This window comes from Prionailurus bengalensis, chromosome D1, assembly GCF_016509475.1.
Source record: "Prionailurus bengalensis isolate Pbe53 chromosome D1, Fcat_Pben_1.1_paternal_pri, whole genome shotgun sequence".
In the NCBI taxonomy this organism is placed as follows: domain Eukaryota; kingdom Metazoa; phylum Chordata; class Mammalia; order Carnivora; family Felidae; genus Prionailurus; species Prionailurus bengalensis.
The window spans coordinates 6,759,491-6,773,231 of NC_057346.1; the positions used below are offsets into that span (position 1 = coordinate 6,759,491).

Here is a 13,741-nt window from a genome sequence, read left to right on the forward strand (position 1 = left end):
CACAACTGAACAGTCTACAATGGTACCTGGCATGCTGTTGGCACTGTTAAGAGTAAGTTAAGGTCAAGATTCTCACCCAGAAATAATGTACATATCGAGCACATTAAGCACTCAAAGAGCCGAGATAGCTTCTTGAAGTGTGTGAAGGAAAACGAACAGATAAAGCAGGAAGCCAAAGAGAAAGGTACTTGGGTTCAACTGCAGCACCAGCCTGCCCCACCCAGAGAAACACACTTTGTGAGAACCAAGGGAAAGGAGCCTGAGCTGCCAGAGTCCATTGCCTATGAGTTCATGGTGTGATAACTGTAAAAAAATAAAAGACCTCAGGCCTGTAATACATACGTACACACACAAATATACAAAGCAATCTTACAGCATTTGGTCAAGGTAAGTATCACGAGTAATGCATTAGACTTCACAGCCAGGAGATCACATTATAGCTATATGTTGACTGTCTGGCTAGAATAGTGAAACTGATTAGAAAATTGATGGTGAAGGCTTCAAGTTTCAATCTTATACCAGAAAATTAGGGTCTCAACTGAATGTTTACGGCTCAAGACTCGCTCAGACTCCAACCTATAGCCTCTAATGCTACTTGTCAAAAAGAGTCCAGGGAAGTGTACAAACCGACAAAACCATGGGGGGAAATTACAATGGCTATATGCTCCCTAGAAATCAACAATATAGTCTGTGGCTATCCTCATATATCCCTGTCGCACAAGTGAAACTTTTCCTTAGAGTCACTAACAGTTCCTGTCAGGTGGATCTCACTTTCACAAACACCCACTTCTGTCTCTCAAATACCTACTTACACTTAAGAATTCCCTTCCTTGGGATGCCCGGGGCTTAGTCTGTTAAGCATCCGACTCTTGATTTTGGCTCAGGTCATGATGTCGCAGCTTGTGGGACTGAGCTCCGTTGTCAGACTCTGTGCTGACAGCATGGAACCCACTTGGGATTCTGTCTCTCTGCCCCTCCCCTGCTCTCTCACTCTCAAAATAAATGCATGAACCTTCCAAAAAAAAAAAAAAAAAAAAAAGAACTCCCCTCCTTTACTCCAACTACTACTTCATTTCTCTGAGCTTCAGCTCAAGTCCCACATTCTCTACTAATTCTGATCCCTCTTTTGTTATTTTAAACAGCACTTCAAGCAGATCCATCATGTTTGCTAGTTGATTGTTCCCATTTAGTCACATTTTATTATATGCCTATAATATAAAAAAAAAAAGGAAAGGAGTTTGGGAACCAACATATAAGGAAAGGTACATGAATGATGTATCATCAGCTCCAATCTCCAAGAATCACTGAAACCAGTGAATTCTGTAACTTAAAAAAAAAAAAAAAACAACTTTATTTATCTGGGGGGGGGGTGCAGATAGAGAGAGGGAGAGAGAGAATCCCAAGCAGGCTCCGCAGTGGCAGTGCAGAATCTGACATGGGGCTCGAAACCCACAAATCATGAGATCATGGCTTAAGCCAAAGTCGAGAGTTGGACGCTCAACTGACCGAATCACCCAGGCTCTCCATGAATTCCATAACTTACTACTAGATTTAAAAAAAGGTTTGAGTGAATGAATTAGGGAGAGAAAACAAGGGCATCAACACAAATTTCAGTCTTTTCTCACACTATATATCCATGATTTATCACCTGCTAGTCAATAACTGCACACGCAAGAGAAATGAGATACCATTCCAGAGACGTGAACTTCAACGTGTTCTTGAAGTTACCTTGTGAAAAGCTGGGTGACACGGTTTGATTGACAGCAAATACGCTGTTTGACCTTGGCGGTGTCTGTAACTGAGGCGGCGGGGGCTGAGCAGTCCCAGGTACGGAATTTCCAGGCAACACCACCACATTAGACTGACTGACAGTGGTTCCTAAGGCTGTTGGATCAGTCACGCACGTAGCTATCAGAATGTTATTTGAATTTCCGAAAGTTGTGCTTGTAGCTGGCATCAACTGTATGTATCCGCCATCCTTGGAGACGCACGGTGGGGCACTGGCTGAAAAAGCCACGCTGCCTTCACTCTGAGCATTCACTGCGGAGTCTTCGGGTTTGAGGGCCAAGAGGCTCTGTTCCACCGATGCTGAATCCCCCGTTCTTTCCGCACATGTGAGAGCGCCTGCGGCTTCTTCTGAAGACAGGCACTTAACCAATTCTCCATTTTTGGCAGGGGACTTAGTGGGAGAGGACAGTATTATAGTCGGCAGGTTCTCCCCACTGATACTAGAAACAGCACTGTTCAGTTCAGTATCTGAGGAAACAAATGGATCGTCACTAATGATAATTTTGAGAGAGACAATATTTGCTGCATCCACGTCTGCCGAGCTGTCAACACCAGGTCTGTCAGTGGTGTTCTGGGACTCAGGGTGAGAACCTCCCACTGAAGAACACACAGATTCTGACAGAACAGCACGTTTATCTTCTACAGGATCACCTTCTGGAGCAATCAATGCAACTTCCCCACAGTTACCATTCTCACTTAAAGTGAGAAAAATACTATCTCCATCTTCTTTTAAAGAGGAAGGCTCTTGCGAATCGCCAGCAACTTTCTCAGACCTTGAGGGCTGAGTTTCATGTTCTTCCGCGTGATTTAACTCAAGAGATGATGAACCATCAGGCGGCTGTTTAACCGAAGATGTTGTATCTTCCAGACAAATGTCTACTTGTTCGGATATATTTAAACCTGAACTTTCAACCGATACAGGTAATATCTTGCTTTGAAGTGGAGAATTATCATGGCAATCCACATGTTGTTGTGATGTGACCGGCAATCCGTTGTGAATCTCAGGTTCACTCTGCAGAATCTCTTTAGGGTCTGGTGACTTAGAACCAGGGAGGTTAGTTTTAAGTCTTCCTGTGTTGTTAGAGCTTTCACAAAACTGACTTGTTTTAGATGTCTTTCCAGTTAATGGAATATTTTGGGATAAAAGCTGAGAACTCTTCCCAGAGAGAACGAAGTTTTCACTGTTAGTTTCCCCCCCGAGGGAAACAAATGACGTTACTGGTATACCAGACTGATCAGGCTGTAATGGAGAATCACGTGGCGCATCCGGCAAGAGAGAACTCTTTCCGACCTCCATTGCCATGGCGGTTTCAGTGGACATCTGATGGGTGTATAATTCGGCACAACGCTGATTACATTCTGCATCAGAATTTACTCTTTGGTTAAAGTCATTCAAATGAGGCACAGATTCAAAGGAAATATCGAGGTTACACTTCTGTTCATTAGGTACACCCGTTTTAAATGCCTTTTTCTGGACGCTAGAGCCTATCTGAGGAAAGTGTTCCTGTGCTTCTGGTCTAAGCTCATCGTGGTTGCTGCCATTCTTCAAGGCATTGGATGTGTCTTCGTTTTGATAGGATGTACAAAATGGGGGCTGCCCAGACTGATCACCTGCAAAATAGGATGGAAGAGACAGATAGGGAGTATGCGTTGCTTTCTGAGGGAGTCACGTTTACTGTAAAACCTGTTTTGTCAAGGAAGTAACGCATCTCGGACATAACAGAAAGGGCAAGTCTGAAAAACCGTATCTCACATTTTCTGAGTATCAAAAAATTCACAGGCACTTTTTTTTTCTTTCTTTCTTTCTTTTTTTTTTTTAATTACTGATGCCTTTCTGAGTAACTGCCAGATTGTTTTTCAAACCTCTTGGAAAACAAATGACACAATGAAGGAAAAAGTATATAGGTTTCAGAACATCCAATGTTTATCAGTAGGTAAAACTGGCCCCACACATGCAGCTGTTTTCACAATAGCTGGCTTTTCAACTTCTACCATTTCTATCAACCTTACTTTATCTGATATATTTTTCACGGTGAAATGGGCCAAGTACACTGTGCATCATCAGCATTTGATGTTACTGTCTACTGTGTGCAATATTCAACGTTCAGTAGAAACATAGGAATATGACCTAAAATGTTTTAATATCCAGAATTCAAGACTATCACTACAGTATATAATTCCCTCTAAGCAAGTAAGATATAGATCTTGAGCACTCAGTTGCACCTGCTTACCAAGCTAAATGATTAATAACACACACCAACGTTACATAGCAGAGATTTGGACTTGTAACACACAAAAAACTGTTAAATGTTATATAGACTTTTGTCAAACTGGTCAATTCTATTAATGCTAAATTGCGCAGGTCAACAATTATGAAAGAATGAGTACTAAAAATTCTCCTTTTAATAAAATTACTAAAAGGCTTGGGATTTTTTCTTTAATGAAAAGAAAAAAACTTATTCTTACCAGATTGTTCTGATTCAAAAGAACCTTTAACTGCTAGATTAGTTTCATCTGCTAACACTACACTGGGATTGGTGTCCAGATGTGGACTGCAAATGCCTTGGGATATCTGTTTATTATTCTTGGATTTACCTGTTAGAAAGGGAACAGGGAAATAACTGGTTAAATGATCAAAATTAAAAAAAGCATCAGTTAATACAACTTAACGGTGATCCATCAAATGTTTAACTTTATGTCTTTTGGATATAGCCTTGTATATCATGGACAAAACCAAAGATTTTTGTAACAGACTGGTAGTTCTTAAGCTTTAGCCTACATCAGAATCATCTGGAGAGTCCAAGAATTTGCATTTTTAACGTGTTCTCAGATAATGCTGATAATGCTGGTCTGGAGACTAACTCTGAGAATACTGCATGAGACCATAAAATTGAGGGCAATAGCCAATTTCTTGCATTCCTTTTGTACTACCCAATTGTGTTTAATATAATGTATGTGTTAACCTCAACATATTTGTGCTGACTGGCAAAAATGTCCACACAAAAAACAAAATACAAAATGTTTTTCATTTTTTTTTTTTAAACGTTTATTTATTTTTGAGACAGAGAGAGACAGAACATGAACAGGGGAGGGTCAGAGAGAGAGGGAGACACAGGATCCGAAACAGGCTCCAGGCTCTGAGCTGTCAGCACAGAGCCCGACGCGGGGCTTGAACTCACGGACCGTGAGATCATGACCTGAGCCGAAGTCGGACGCTTAACCGACTGAGCCACCCAGGCGCCCCTGTTTTCCATTTTTATAGCTAAAGTTTAAGGAAAAAACCCACCCTCCCCCACTCCCAGACCCTTCACAGCCATAGATTTGCTTTGAAGAAAATAGGATACTTTTCCAGATGCTCTGGGAATTTTGCTTCAGTCTGGTTAAGGTGCCCAAGAAATGGAAACTTTTTTCTTCTAACTGCCTTGAAAGAAATGGTCTACTTACCATAGTCAAAGAGATCAAAAAGTGCCTGAAATGCCGGATCTGATTCTGTCTGCTCCAGTATGTCCTGGATAGCCTCCTCAGACATATGGATTTCACTCTGCAAAAAAAAGAGTGATCCTAACTCAATTAGTATAGTTTAATACCAGCAAAATAATCATAGGACATCTGATAGCTCTCAACTTCTATGTATAATTATTTCCCTCCAGGAAAATTTCTTCTGATTATGACACTAGGCTCATGTGAAATAAATTAAAACAAGACTAGAAAGCAGAAAATGAATGTTCCCTCATTCAACTTCCTAAAGTTAACTGTCTTGGTGCATATATTCCCAAACATTAAACATAAGTAAAATCACACTATAAACGTTCTTTTTTAAAAACTTGACATCTGGCACCGAGTAAGTGCACAGCATCATGTCTTCACCTACATATGGTGTGAGATAATGACCACAGTAAGTTTGGTTAATATCTATCATCTTATACAGATATAACAACAGGGAAAGTTTTCTGAGAACTCTTAGGACTTACTCTCTTAACAATTTTCAAATATGCCACACAGCGGTGTTAACGACTCATCATGCTGTACATTACCCCGCAGTGCTGACCGCCTTCATCCAACTGCCCCACTCTCAATGCCCTGCCTCTGGTAACCACAAATCTCATCTATTTTCCTATTAGTTTGGCCTCCTCCTGTATAAAATCTCACACTTTTTATCTACCTGTTTTGGCCTCTTAATATTAAATGCTTTCCTTAAGTGTCAGACAATCCTTGCATGTCCATTCACATTTGAGTAGCATGTCAAAAGCTACCTGCAAACTCTGTGCTAAGGGAGGGAGCTTGTCAATTACCAGGTATGCAACAGAATAATCTCACAGAACCATCCGTATTTTTAGTTTTTTTTTTCTTTTTTACATTTTTGTGAGAGAAAGGAAGAGGGAGAGTGTGCAGAGGGTGGAGGCAGACAGAGAGTGAGACACAATCCCAAGCAGACTCTGCTCTGTCAGTGAAGAGCCTGATGTGGGGCCTGAACTCACAAACCACGAGATCATGACCTGGGCTGAAATCAAGTGTCGGAAGCTTAACTGACTGAGCCACCTAGGCACCACTAAGTTTTTTGTTTGTTTGTTTTGAGGGAGTTAGATTTCTTGGTGGATGAGCTTAGGGCTGACAAACGTGTTTCTGGTAAACAGTGTGAATGGGGGCAATGTTGAGACTTTAAATACGACCTCCTAAATGTTGCACGCTGTCTTCCTGCTTTAGCTATCTTTACATCTGCTTTCAGAGCTACTGGTGCTAAGCTTTTTGGGATTTCTATGTGGTAAAGTCGGTTTTTCCTGAGCTTCGCCTTTACTGGCTTAGAACTTGGAATCTCGTAAGTACTACATGTCCATTTTGACTTTTGTAAGTTTCTTTTTTTCCCTTTTCTATCCTCTTTCCTTTGTTCTTGTGAGTTTTTAAAATTTCCCTATACTGTCTAGTAGTAGGGTACAAAACTAAATGTTTAATCCACTATCTATGTAAGAAAAATGAATCCCTTTGTAACAGGCTTTTTGTTTGCTAACTATGCCACAATTTAACCAATTACCACTGCTGGATGTTAGAATTTTTTCAAATTTTCAGTTACAGTAGTGAATACTACAATGAAAATCTTTATCTAGGAATCTGTTCATTTCTTTCTAAAAAAAATTTTTTTTAACGTTTATTTATTTTTGAGACAGAGAGAGACAGAGCATGAACAGGGGAAGGGCAGAAAGACAGGGAGACACAGAATCTGAAATGGGCTCCAGGCTCTGAGCTGTCAGCACCGAGCCCGACGCGGGGCTCGAACTCACGGACCGTGAGATCATGACCTGAGCTGAAGTCGGAAGCTTAACCGACTGAGCCACCCAGGCGCCCTGGAATCTGTTCATTTCTTACAATAAATTCTTACCAACAGAATTACCGATTCCACTGATGAGAAGCAGCCGGAGGATATACACATTTAAAATTTTGAGAACTGGGGGAAAAAAAAAATGGGGCACCTGGGTGGCTCAGTTGGTTGAACGTCCGACTTCGGCTCAGGTCGTGATCTAGCAGTTTGTGAGTTCGAGCCCCGCATAGGGCTCTGTGCTGACAGCTCAGAGCCTGGAGTCTGCTTCGGATTCTGTGTCTCCCCCTCCCTCTGCCTGGTCTTTCAAAAATGAATAAACGTTAAAAAAAAAAAATTTAAAATTTTGAGAACTGGGGAGCCTGAGTGGCTCAGTTGGTTAAGCATCCAACTCTTGATTTTGGCTCAGGTTGTGATCTCACAGTTTACGGGATCAAGCCCCACACTGGGCTCTATGCTGACAGCAGGGAGCCTACTTGGGATTCTCTCCCCACCACTCTCAAAATAAACATTTAAAAAATAAAATAAAATTTTGAAGACTACTACCAAGTAGCTTTCACAGAAGTTGTGTAAGAGTTCTCGTTCTGTGTAACATTGTACAAACTCTTAACAATAATGGGCAATATCAATTTTTAAGCATCGTTAGTCTATTAAATAAAAGTAATCTGTTCTCTTAATTTGTGTTTATTATTGAATTGAATATTATCTCCATGTTTACTAAACATTTCAACATCTTTTTGAGACCAATATGATTTAAACAGAATGACACTGAACACACTTTAAAACAATGCATTCAAAGCTGGTGAGGAACCAAGAGGGTGAAGGGTACATCCTACTCTTAAGCAGTCAACAAAAACGTGCTGAGATTTTTCAAGTTCACAAGTCATTGGGGTAAAGCACCACCATCGCCACCAGCTTTGTTTCCTTTAAAAGTTGGAGCAAACAGATTAGATTGTTACTTCACACAGGGATATGACAGATACTCAGTGAAAGGCTGGAGTAGTATGCCAGAGGGTATGCAATCTAGCTAGATAAAATGATGTATTTTCCACTTGCATCCATTTTACATGAAAATATAATTTTTTTTTATTTATTAAAAAAAAATTTTTTTTTTAACGTTTATTTACTTTTGAGACAGAGAAACAGCATGAATGGGGGAGGGTCAGAGAGAGAGAGGGAGACACAGAATCTGAAACAGGCTCCAGGCTCTGAGCTGTCAGCACAGAGCCCGACGCGGGGCTTGAACTCACGGACCGTGAGATCATGACCTGAGCCGAAGTCGGACGCTTAACCGACTGAGCCACCCAGGCGCCCCTAGAATTTTTAAAAAAAATTTTTTTTTTTCAACGTTTATTTATTTTTGGGACAGAGAGAGACAGAGCATGAACGGGGGAGGGGCAGAGAGAGAGGGAGACACAGAATCGGAAACAGGCTCCAGGCTCTGAGCCATCAGCCCAGAGCCTGACGCGGGGCTCGAACTCCCGGACCGCGAGATCGTGACCTGGCTGAAGTCGGACGCTTAACCGACTGCGCCACCCAGGCGCCCCCTTTTTTTTTTTTTAATTTTTTTTTTTTAAAGAAAAAAATAAAAGAAATATAGACTAAGAAGCAAAACTGGTAATCTTGTCAACTAAAATATTATTATTTCAAAGAAGTTTCAGTACATTCTGGCTGGAGTCTTCGTTTACTCTTCTCATAGTTGAAGATTTAAAATTCTCAATTTTAGTTATTTATAAGTCATGCTGCAATGTTGCATTTTTCAAGATTGATAAGGCGCACATTTGAATACTGTGGAACAGGAAATTCACATGCAGCAAGAGTTAAAGGGGAACTTTCATGAAGTGGTAAAAAACTTGGATTTTTTTTTTTTTAATAAAAATGGCCATAAAATGAAAAGAAGAACCTGTCTGAAGTTAAAGAGCCAGTCAACTTTGATTATGAGGATGTACAGAGAACATCAACAATTCTTGATGAAATGTGATTTGGGAGGAAGCCTGGAGCTTGAACAAATATTTCTATATGCATGAACTTGAAGATTTACAGTCATGTAAATAATGTCAAGGATTCAATGTAATCAAATTATGAAATGGTGGATGCACTCTTATAAAAGTTAATGTTGATGAAATATACTCTTCTGGTCAATCGTTTTACTCTAAACTTCAAAAGTTACAACCAGAAGAATCCTGAAATACATGTTCCAATCAGTCTTCTAACTATTTTTAAAAATCAAAGTAGAATTTACACACAATAAAAGGCACAGATTTTAAGTCCACAGCTCAATGAGCTTTGAGAATTTTAAGGACTATGTAACCACTACTCCAATAAAAAACGTTAAAATGGGGCTCCTGGCTGTCTCAGTCGGGGGAGACCGTGACTCTTATTTTTTTTCTAGTTTAAGAAACAAAGATTGTCAGTCTGGATTTTATTTTATTACTATTATCACTATTATTTCTTATTCTCAAGTTTGTTAATATACAGTGTAGTCTTGGCTTCAAGAGGAGAACCCAGTGATTGACTCATGTCTTACGACACCCAGGGCTCATCTCAGAGCTGTGAGTTTGGGCCCCACATTGAGAGTAGAGATTACTTAAAAATAAAATCTTTAAGGAAAACAAAACAAAACAAAACAAAAGTAAAACATTTCCACCACTCAAGAAACTCACATACCTATACACACCATTCCCTCTTCTAGAGAATTCTTCTCCTCAGCAAATCACTCCCCTCACCCTCACTGGGGCAACAACTTCTGATTTCTATCACCATAAATTAGTGCTGCATGTTTCAGAACTTTATATAAATGGAAGCACACCATTTGCATTGTTAGTCTATCTTCTTGATCAACATGTTTTAAGATTCATCCATGTTGCTATATATACTAATAGCTCATTCCTTCTTACCATTCACCAGTATTCTATTTCATGGCTGTCAAAATTTGTTTATTCCTTTTTGTGCTGATGGACATTTGGTGTACATTCTTATAGAAGTCCTTTTGTAAACATATACTTATTTCTTTTGGGTAAGCAGCCTCGTAATTGCTAGGTTAAAAGGAAGGCATACAGGTGTATACATAACTTTGTAAACTATCCGTTTTCCAAGCAGGCTGTACCATTCATAACCTCCATCAGCAATCTTTCAGAGTTCCAGGTGTTTCATATCCTTGTCTCCATTTGATATTGTCAGATTTTTAACTTTTTAGCCACTGTAGTGAGTGAAAGGGTATCTCATTTTATTGTTAAAGTTTACTTATTTTTTTTGAGAGAGCGAGAGTAAGCACATGAGCAGGACAGGGGCAGAGAGAGAATCCCAAGCAGGTTTTGAGCTGTCAGCATAGAGCCGGACACGGGGCTCGAACTCACACAAACCATGAGATGATGAATTGTGCCAAAAAGAATGAGACACTTAACTGACTGAGCCACCCAGGCACCCTTCATTGTATTCTTAACTTTCATTTCCCAAATGACAAATAAAGTTTTCTTTTTATAGACTTATTAGCCATTCCACTATCTTCTTTTGTCTGTCCCAGTCTTTTGCCCATTTCTTAAAATGGGTGGTTTATCTTTTTACTATTGATTTGTGGGAGCTCTTTTTATACAGTGGATACAAACTTGTCAGATAAATGTATTATGAATATTTTCTCCAAGTTGGTGGTTTGATATTTTCTTTAATGATGCTTTTAACAAGCAGGTATTTTAAATTTTAAGGAAGCTTTTTTCTTTTTCTTTTTTTAAATTTTTTATGTGTAAAAATATCTTGCTACTCCAAGGTCACAAAGATTTTTAACTACTTAAAAATTTCTACTTCACCTATTCATACAACTAACTAATCACTTCTTAGTGTATCTGATGTTTTTACTACTCAGTTGGGCAATATGTCTTGCTATTCTTGTAAAAAGTTATTTAGGGGCGCCTGGGTGGCCCAGTCAGTTGAGCATCAGATTCTTGATGTCAGCCCATGTCATGATTGCACGGTTCACGGGATCCAGCCTCACAATGGACGGCGCACTGAGCATGGAGCCTACTTAAGAATCTCTCTTTCTCTCTCTCTCTCTGGGTGCCTGGGTGGCTTGGGTGGTTGAGTGGCTGACTCGTTATTTCAGCTCAGGTCATGATCTCATGGCCATGGAATCAAGCGTTGTGTTGGGCTCCATGCTGAGTGTGGAACCTGCTCGGGATTCTCTGTCTCTCTTTCCCCTCCCCACCTCCACCCCACTACCCTACTTACGCTCTCTCACACTAAAAAGATTCTTTCTCTCTGCCCCCTCCCGTACTTATGCTCTCTCTCCACCAAAAAACAAAAACAAAAACAAACAAAAAAAAACCCCAACTTATATTTCGTTAAATTTACAGAATTTCACTATGGGAAAATATCACAATGAAAAATTATTTATTTATTTAGTTATTTATTTAGAGAGGGAGAGAGCAAAGTTTGACCAGGGTAGGGATACAGAGGGAGAGAAAATCCCATGCAGGCTCCATGCTAACAGCACAGAGCCCCAGGCAGGGCTTGATCCCATGAACCGTGAGATCATGGCGTGAGCCAAAACCAAGAACCAGATGCTCAACTGAGTGACTCACCCAGGTGCCTAGAAAATTTTCTTAAAGTATTCTGAAAGAACGGACAAAAAATAAATAAAATAATTCAGTGGTTTGACCCAGAATTCATCTGAAGCAAACCTGCTACAATGAATTCCATTGGTGGGCATGGCAACAAGCACTGATTACACTGCGTGAGAGCCCAAGTGAAAGGATGCGCTACAGTCACAAATCTCTGCCGCTCTTGAGAAAGTATTTGCACAGGAACAAATCTCAAAGATACAATATTATATTCTCCCTCCACCAGCTTACAGTCCTCCATCTTCACTATCACTGAGCAGCCCAAGTGACTACAGCCCCACCTTCCTTCTGTTAGTGGTAAGCGGTCACACTAGTTAGTAACCTTTCTTTTTCAAGTGTCTTGTTCATTTTATTTGGAATCATTAAATATCTTCAACGTAGAACTTCATTGTTCCCTCACGTTTTAACCTAGTCTGTAGCACATAAAAGGAATCTAATTTAAATATACGCCGTATCGTATTGTTGCTTCCTGTGCACCCATGTACCCACTCAGGTACCTGAAAGTATTAAATACTTGGATATCCAGGACAAGGGCTGTATAGCTATAGCAGACAGCTTTAGTGATACATGGAGAAACTGGAGATATTAGATGGCTTAGGATGCCTTACTCCTTTTACCATTTAAACAATGCAATTTACACTGATGATTTGAAAATTCACTAGCACATTTTCAGGAACACATTATATTACATTGAGATAAAGAAGGAAATCTCTAAAATTATGATTTTAAATAATTTTATACATCTAATCTGTTGGCAATGGATGTGAAATGAAACCAAAATGTTAACTATGAGCATATGCACTATATGCACACACCATAACCTGTACCTGAAGTCCCAGGAGCTCATCAATTGAAGTCTCTGGTTCTGTAGGGTTGCTCTCTGTTTGCTTAGGTACTTGAGCAATATTGTTGTCACTGTAATACAGAAAGAAAAATTTTACCATAGCTCTCAGTTAGGTGAAAACAATTAAGCATTTTAAACACACATAGCTTACCTAGTCAGAAATTTATTAATGTTTTCTGCAAGCTTTTCTTGAAGAGATTTGTTACTTAATATTTTTTCTCGTGCATTTTCAATAACCATTTGCTGGAAAAGAAAGTCAATATTAGAAAAAAAAATAGGGTAGAGCTTCCAGTAAATGACAGCGAGGATAGTTTTAATAAATCTAGGTGGAAACCCCGAAATTGTGGCTCCCTCCGTATTAATACTCAAATACAACACTTCACAATTGTTTTCACAGATCCTTTACCAACCTTTTCTTAACTGATTAGAAAACACAATTCCAAGCTCTTTATCTTTTTAAAGTTTATTTATTTTTGGGACAGAGTGACAGAGCATGAACGGGGGAGGGGCAGAGAGAGAGGGAGACACAGAATCGGAAACAGGCTCCAGGCTCTGAGCCATCAGCCCAGAGCCCGACGCGGGGCTCGAACTCACGGACTGCGAGATTGTGACCTGACTGAAGTCGGACGCTCAAACGACTGCGCCACCCAGGCGCCCCAAGCTCTTTATCTTTTTATACAAGGTTTCAAATAATTTGCCTCTAGTAAAATGCCCTTTGTATCGCATAAGCCAGCACCCACAAGATATTTACAGTTTCCCAAACATTACACTGTTTCTTACTTAGTGCATTTGCTCATGTGACCTAATCTAAATGGACTGTCTCCTACTCATAAATTTTACTACTCTCTATCTGAAGGCAATTCCTCTGCACAGTGTTGTAGAAATATTATAACACACAAATGCATATACACACTAAATATATATATCCATTTCTCTATCAGTATTTTAAAACTCAGGAATGTCTCAAGTTGCAAAGCTTGGTAAGGTCACTTACTTTTTCTACTGCAAATGCATTTGGATCCTGGAAATTCCGTATTGTTGAATGAGGCCCAGACAGAGTGTTACTTTTCCTTTGAGATTCACTGAAACACATTTTAAAGCTTGTTTTTTAACTAGCATGTAAAACAGATTCAATGATAATTACATATGCAGACACAAATCTTAAGATCACGGAACACCAGGCAT

The 13,741-nt window shown here is 39.7% G+C and overlaps 1 protein-coding gene across 1 annotated transcript in view; it reads right to left on the bottom strand.

Moving 5' to 3' along the window:
• Window positions 1-13,741, bottom strand: part of LOC122482920 (protein NPAT) — a 53,211-nt gene that overhangs the window by 7,599 nt on the left and 31,871 nt on the right. The window contains 6 exon segments of the mRNA XM_043579254.1: window positions 1,729-3,399; window positions 4,255-4,383; window positions 5,233-5,329; window positions 12,540-12,627; window positions 12,708-12,799; window positions 13,551-13,638. Coding sequence (XP_043435189.1) covers window positions 1,729-3,399; window positions 4,255-4,383; window positions 5,233-5,329; window positions 12,540-12,627; window positions 12,708-12,799; window positions 13,551-13,638 — 2,165 coding nt within the window.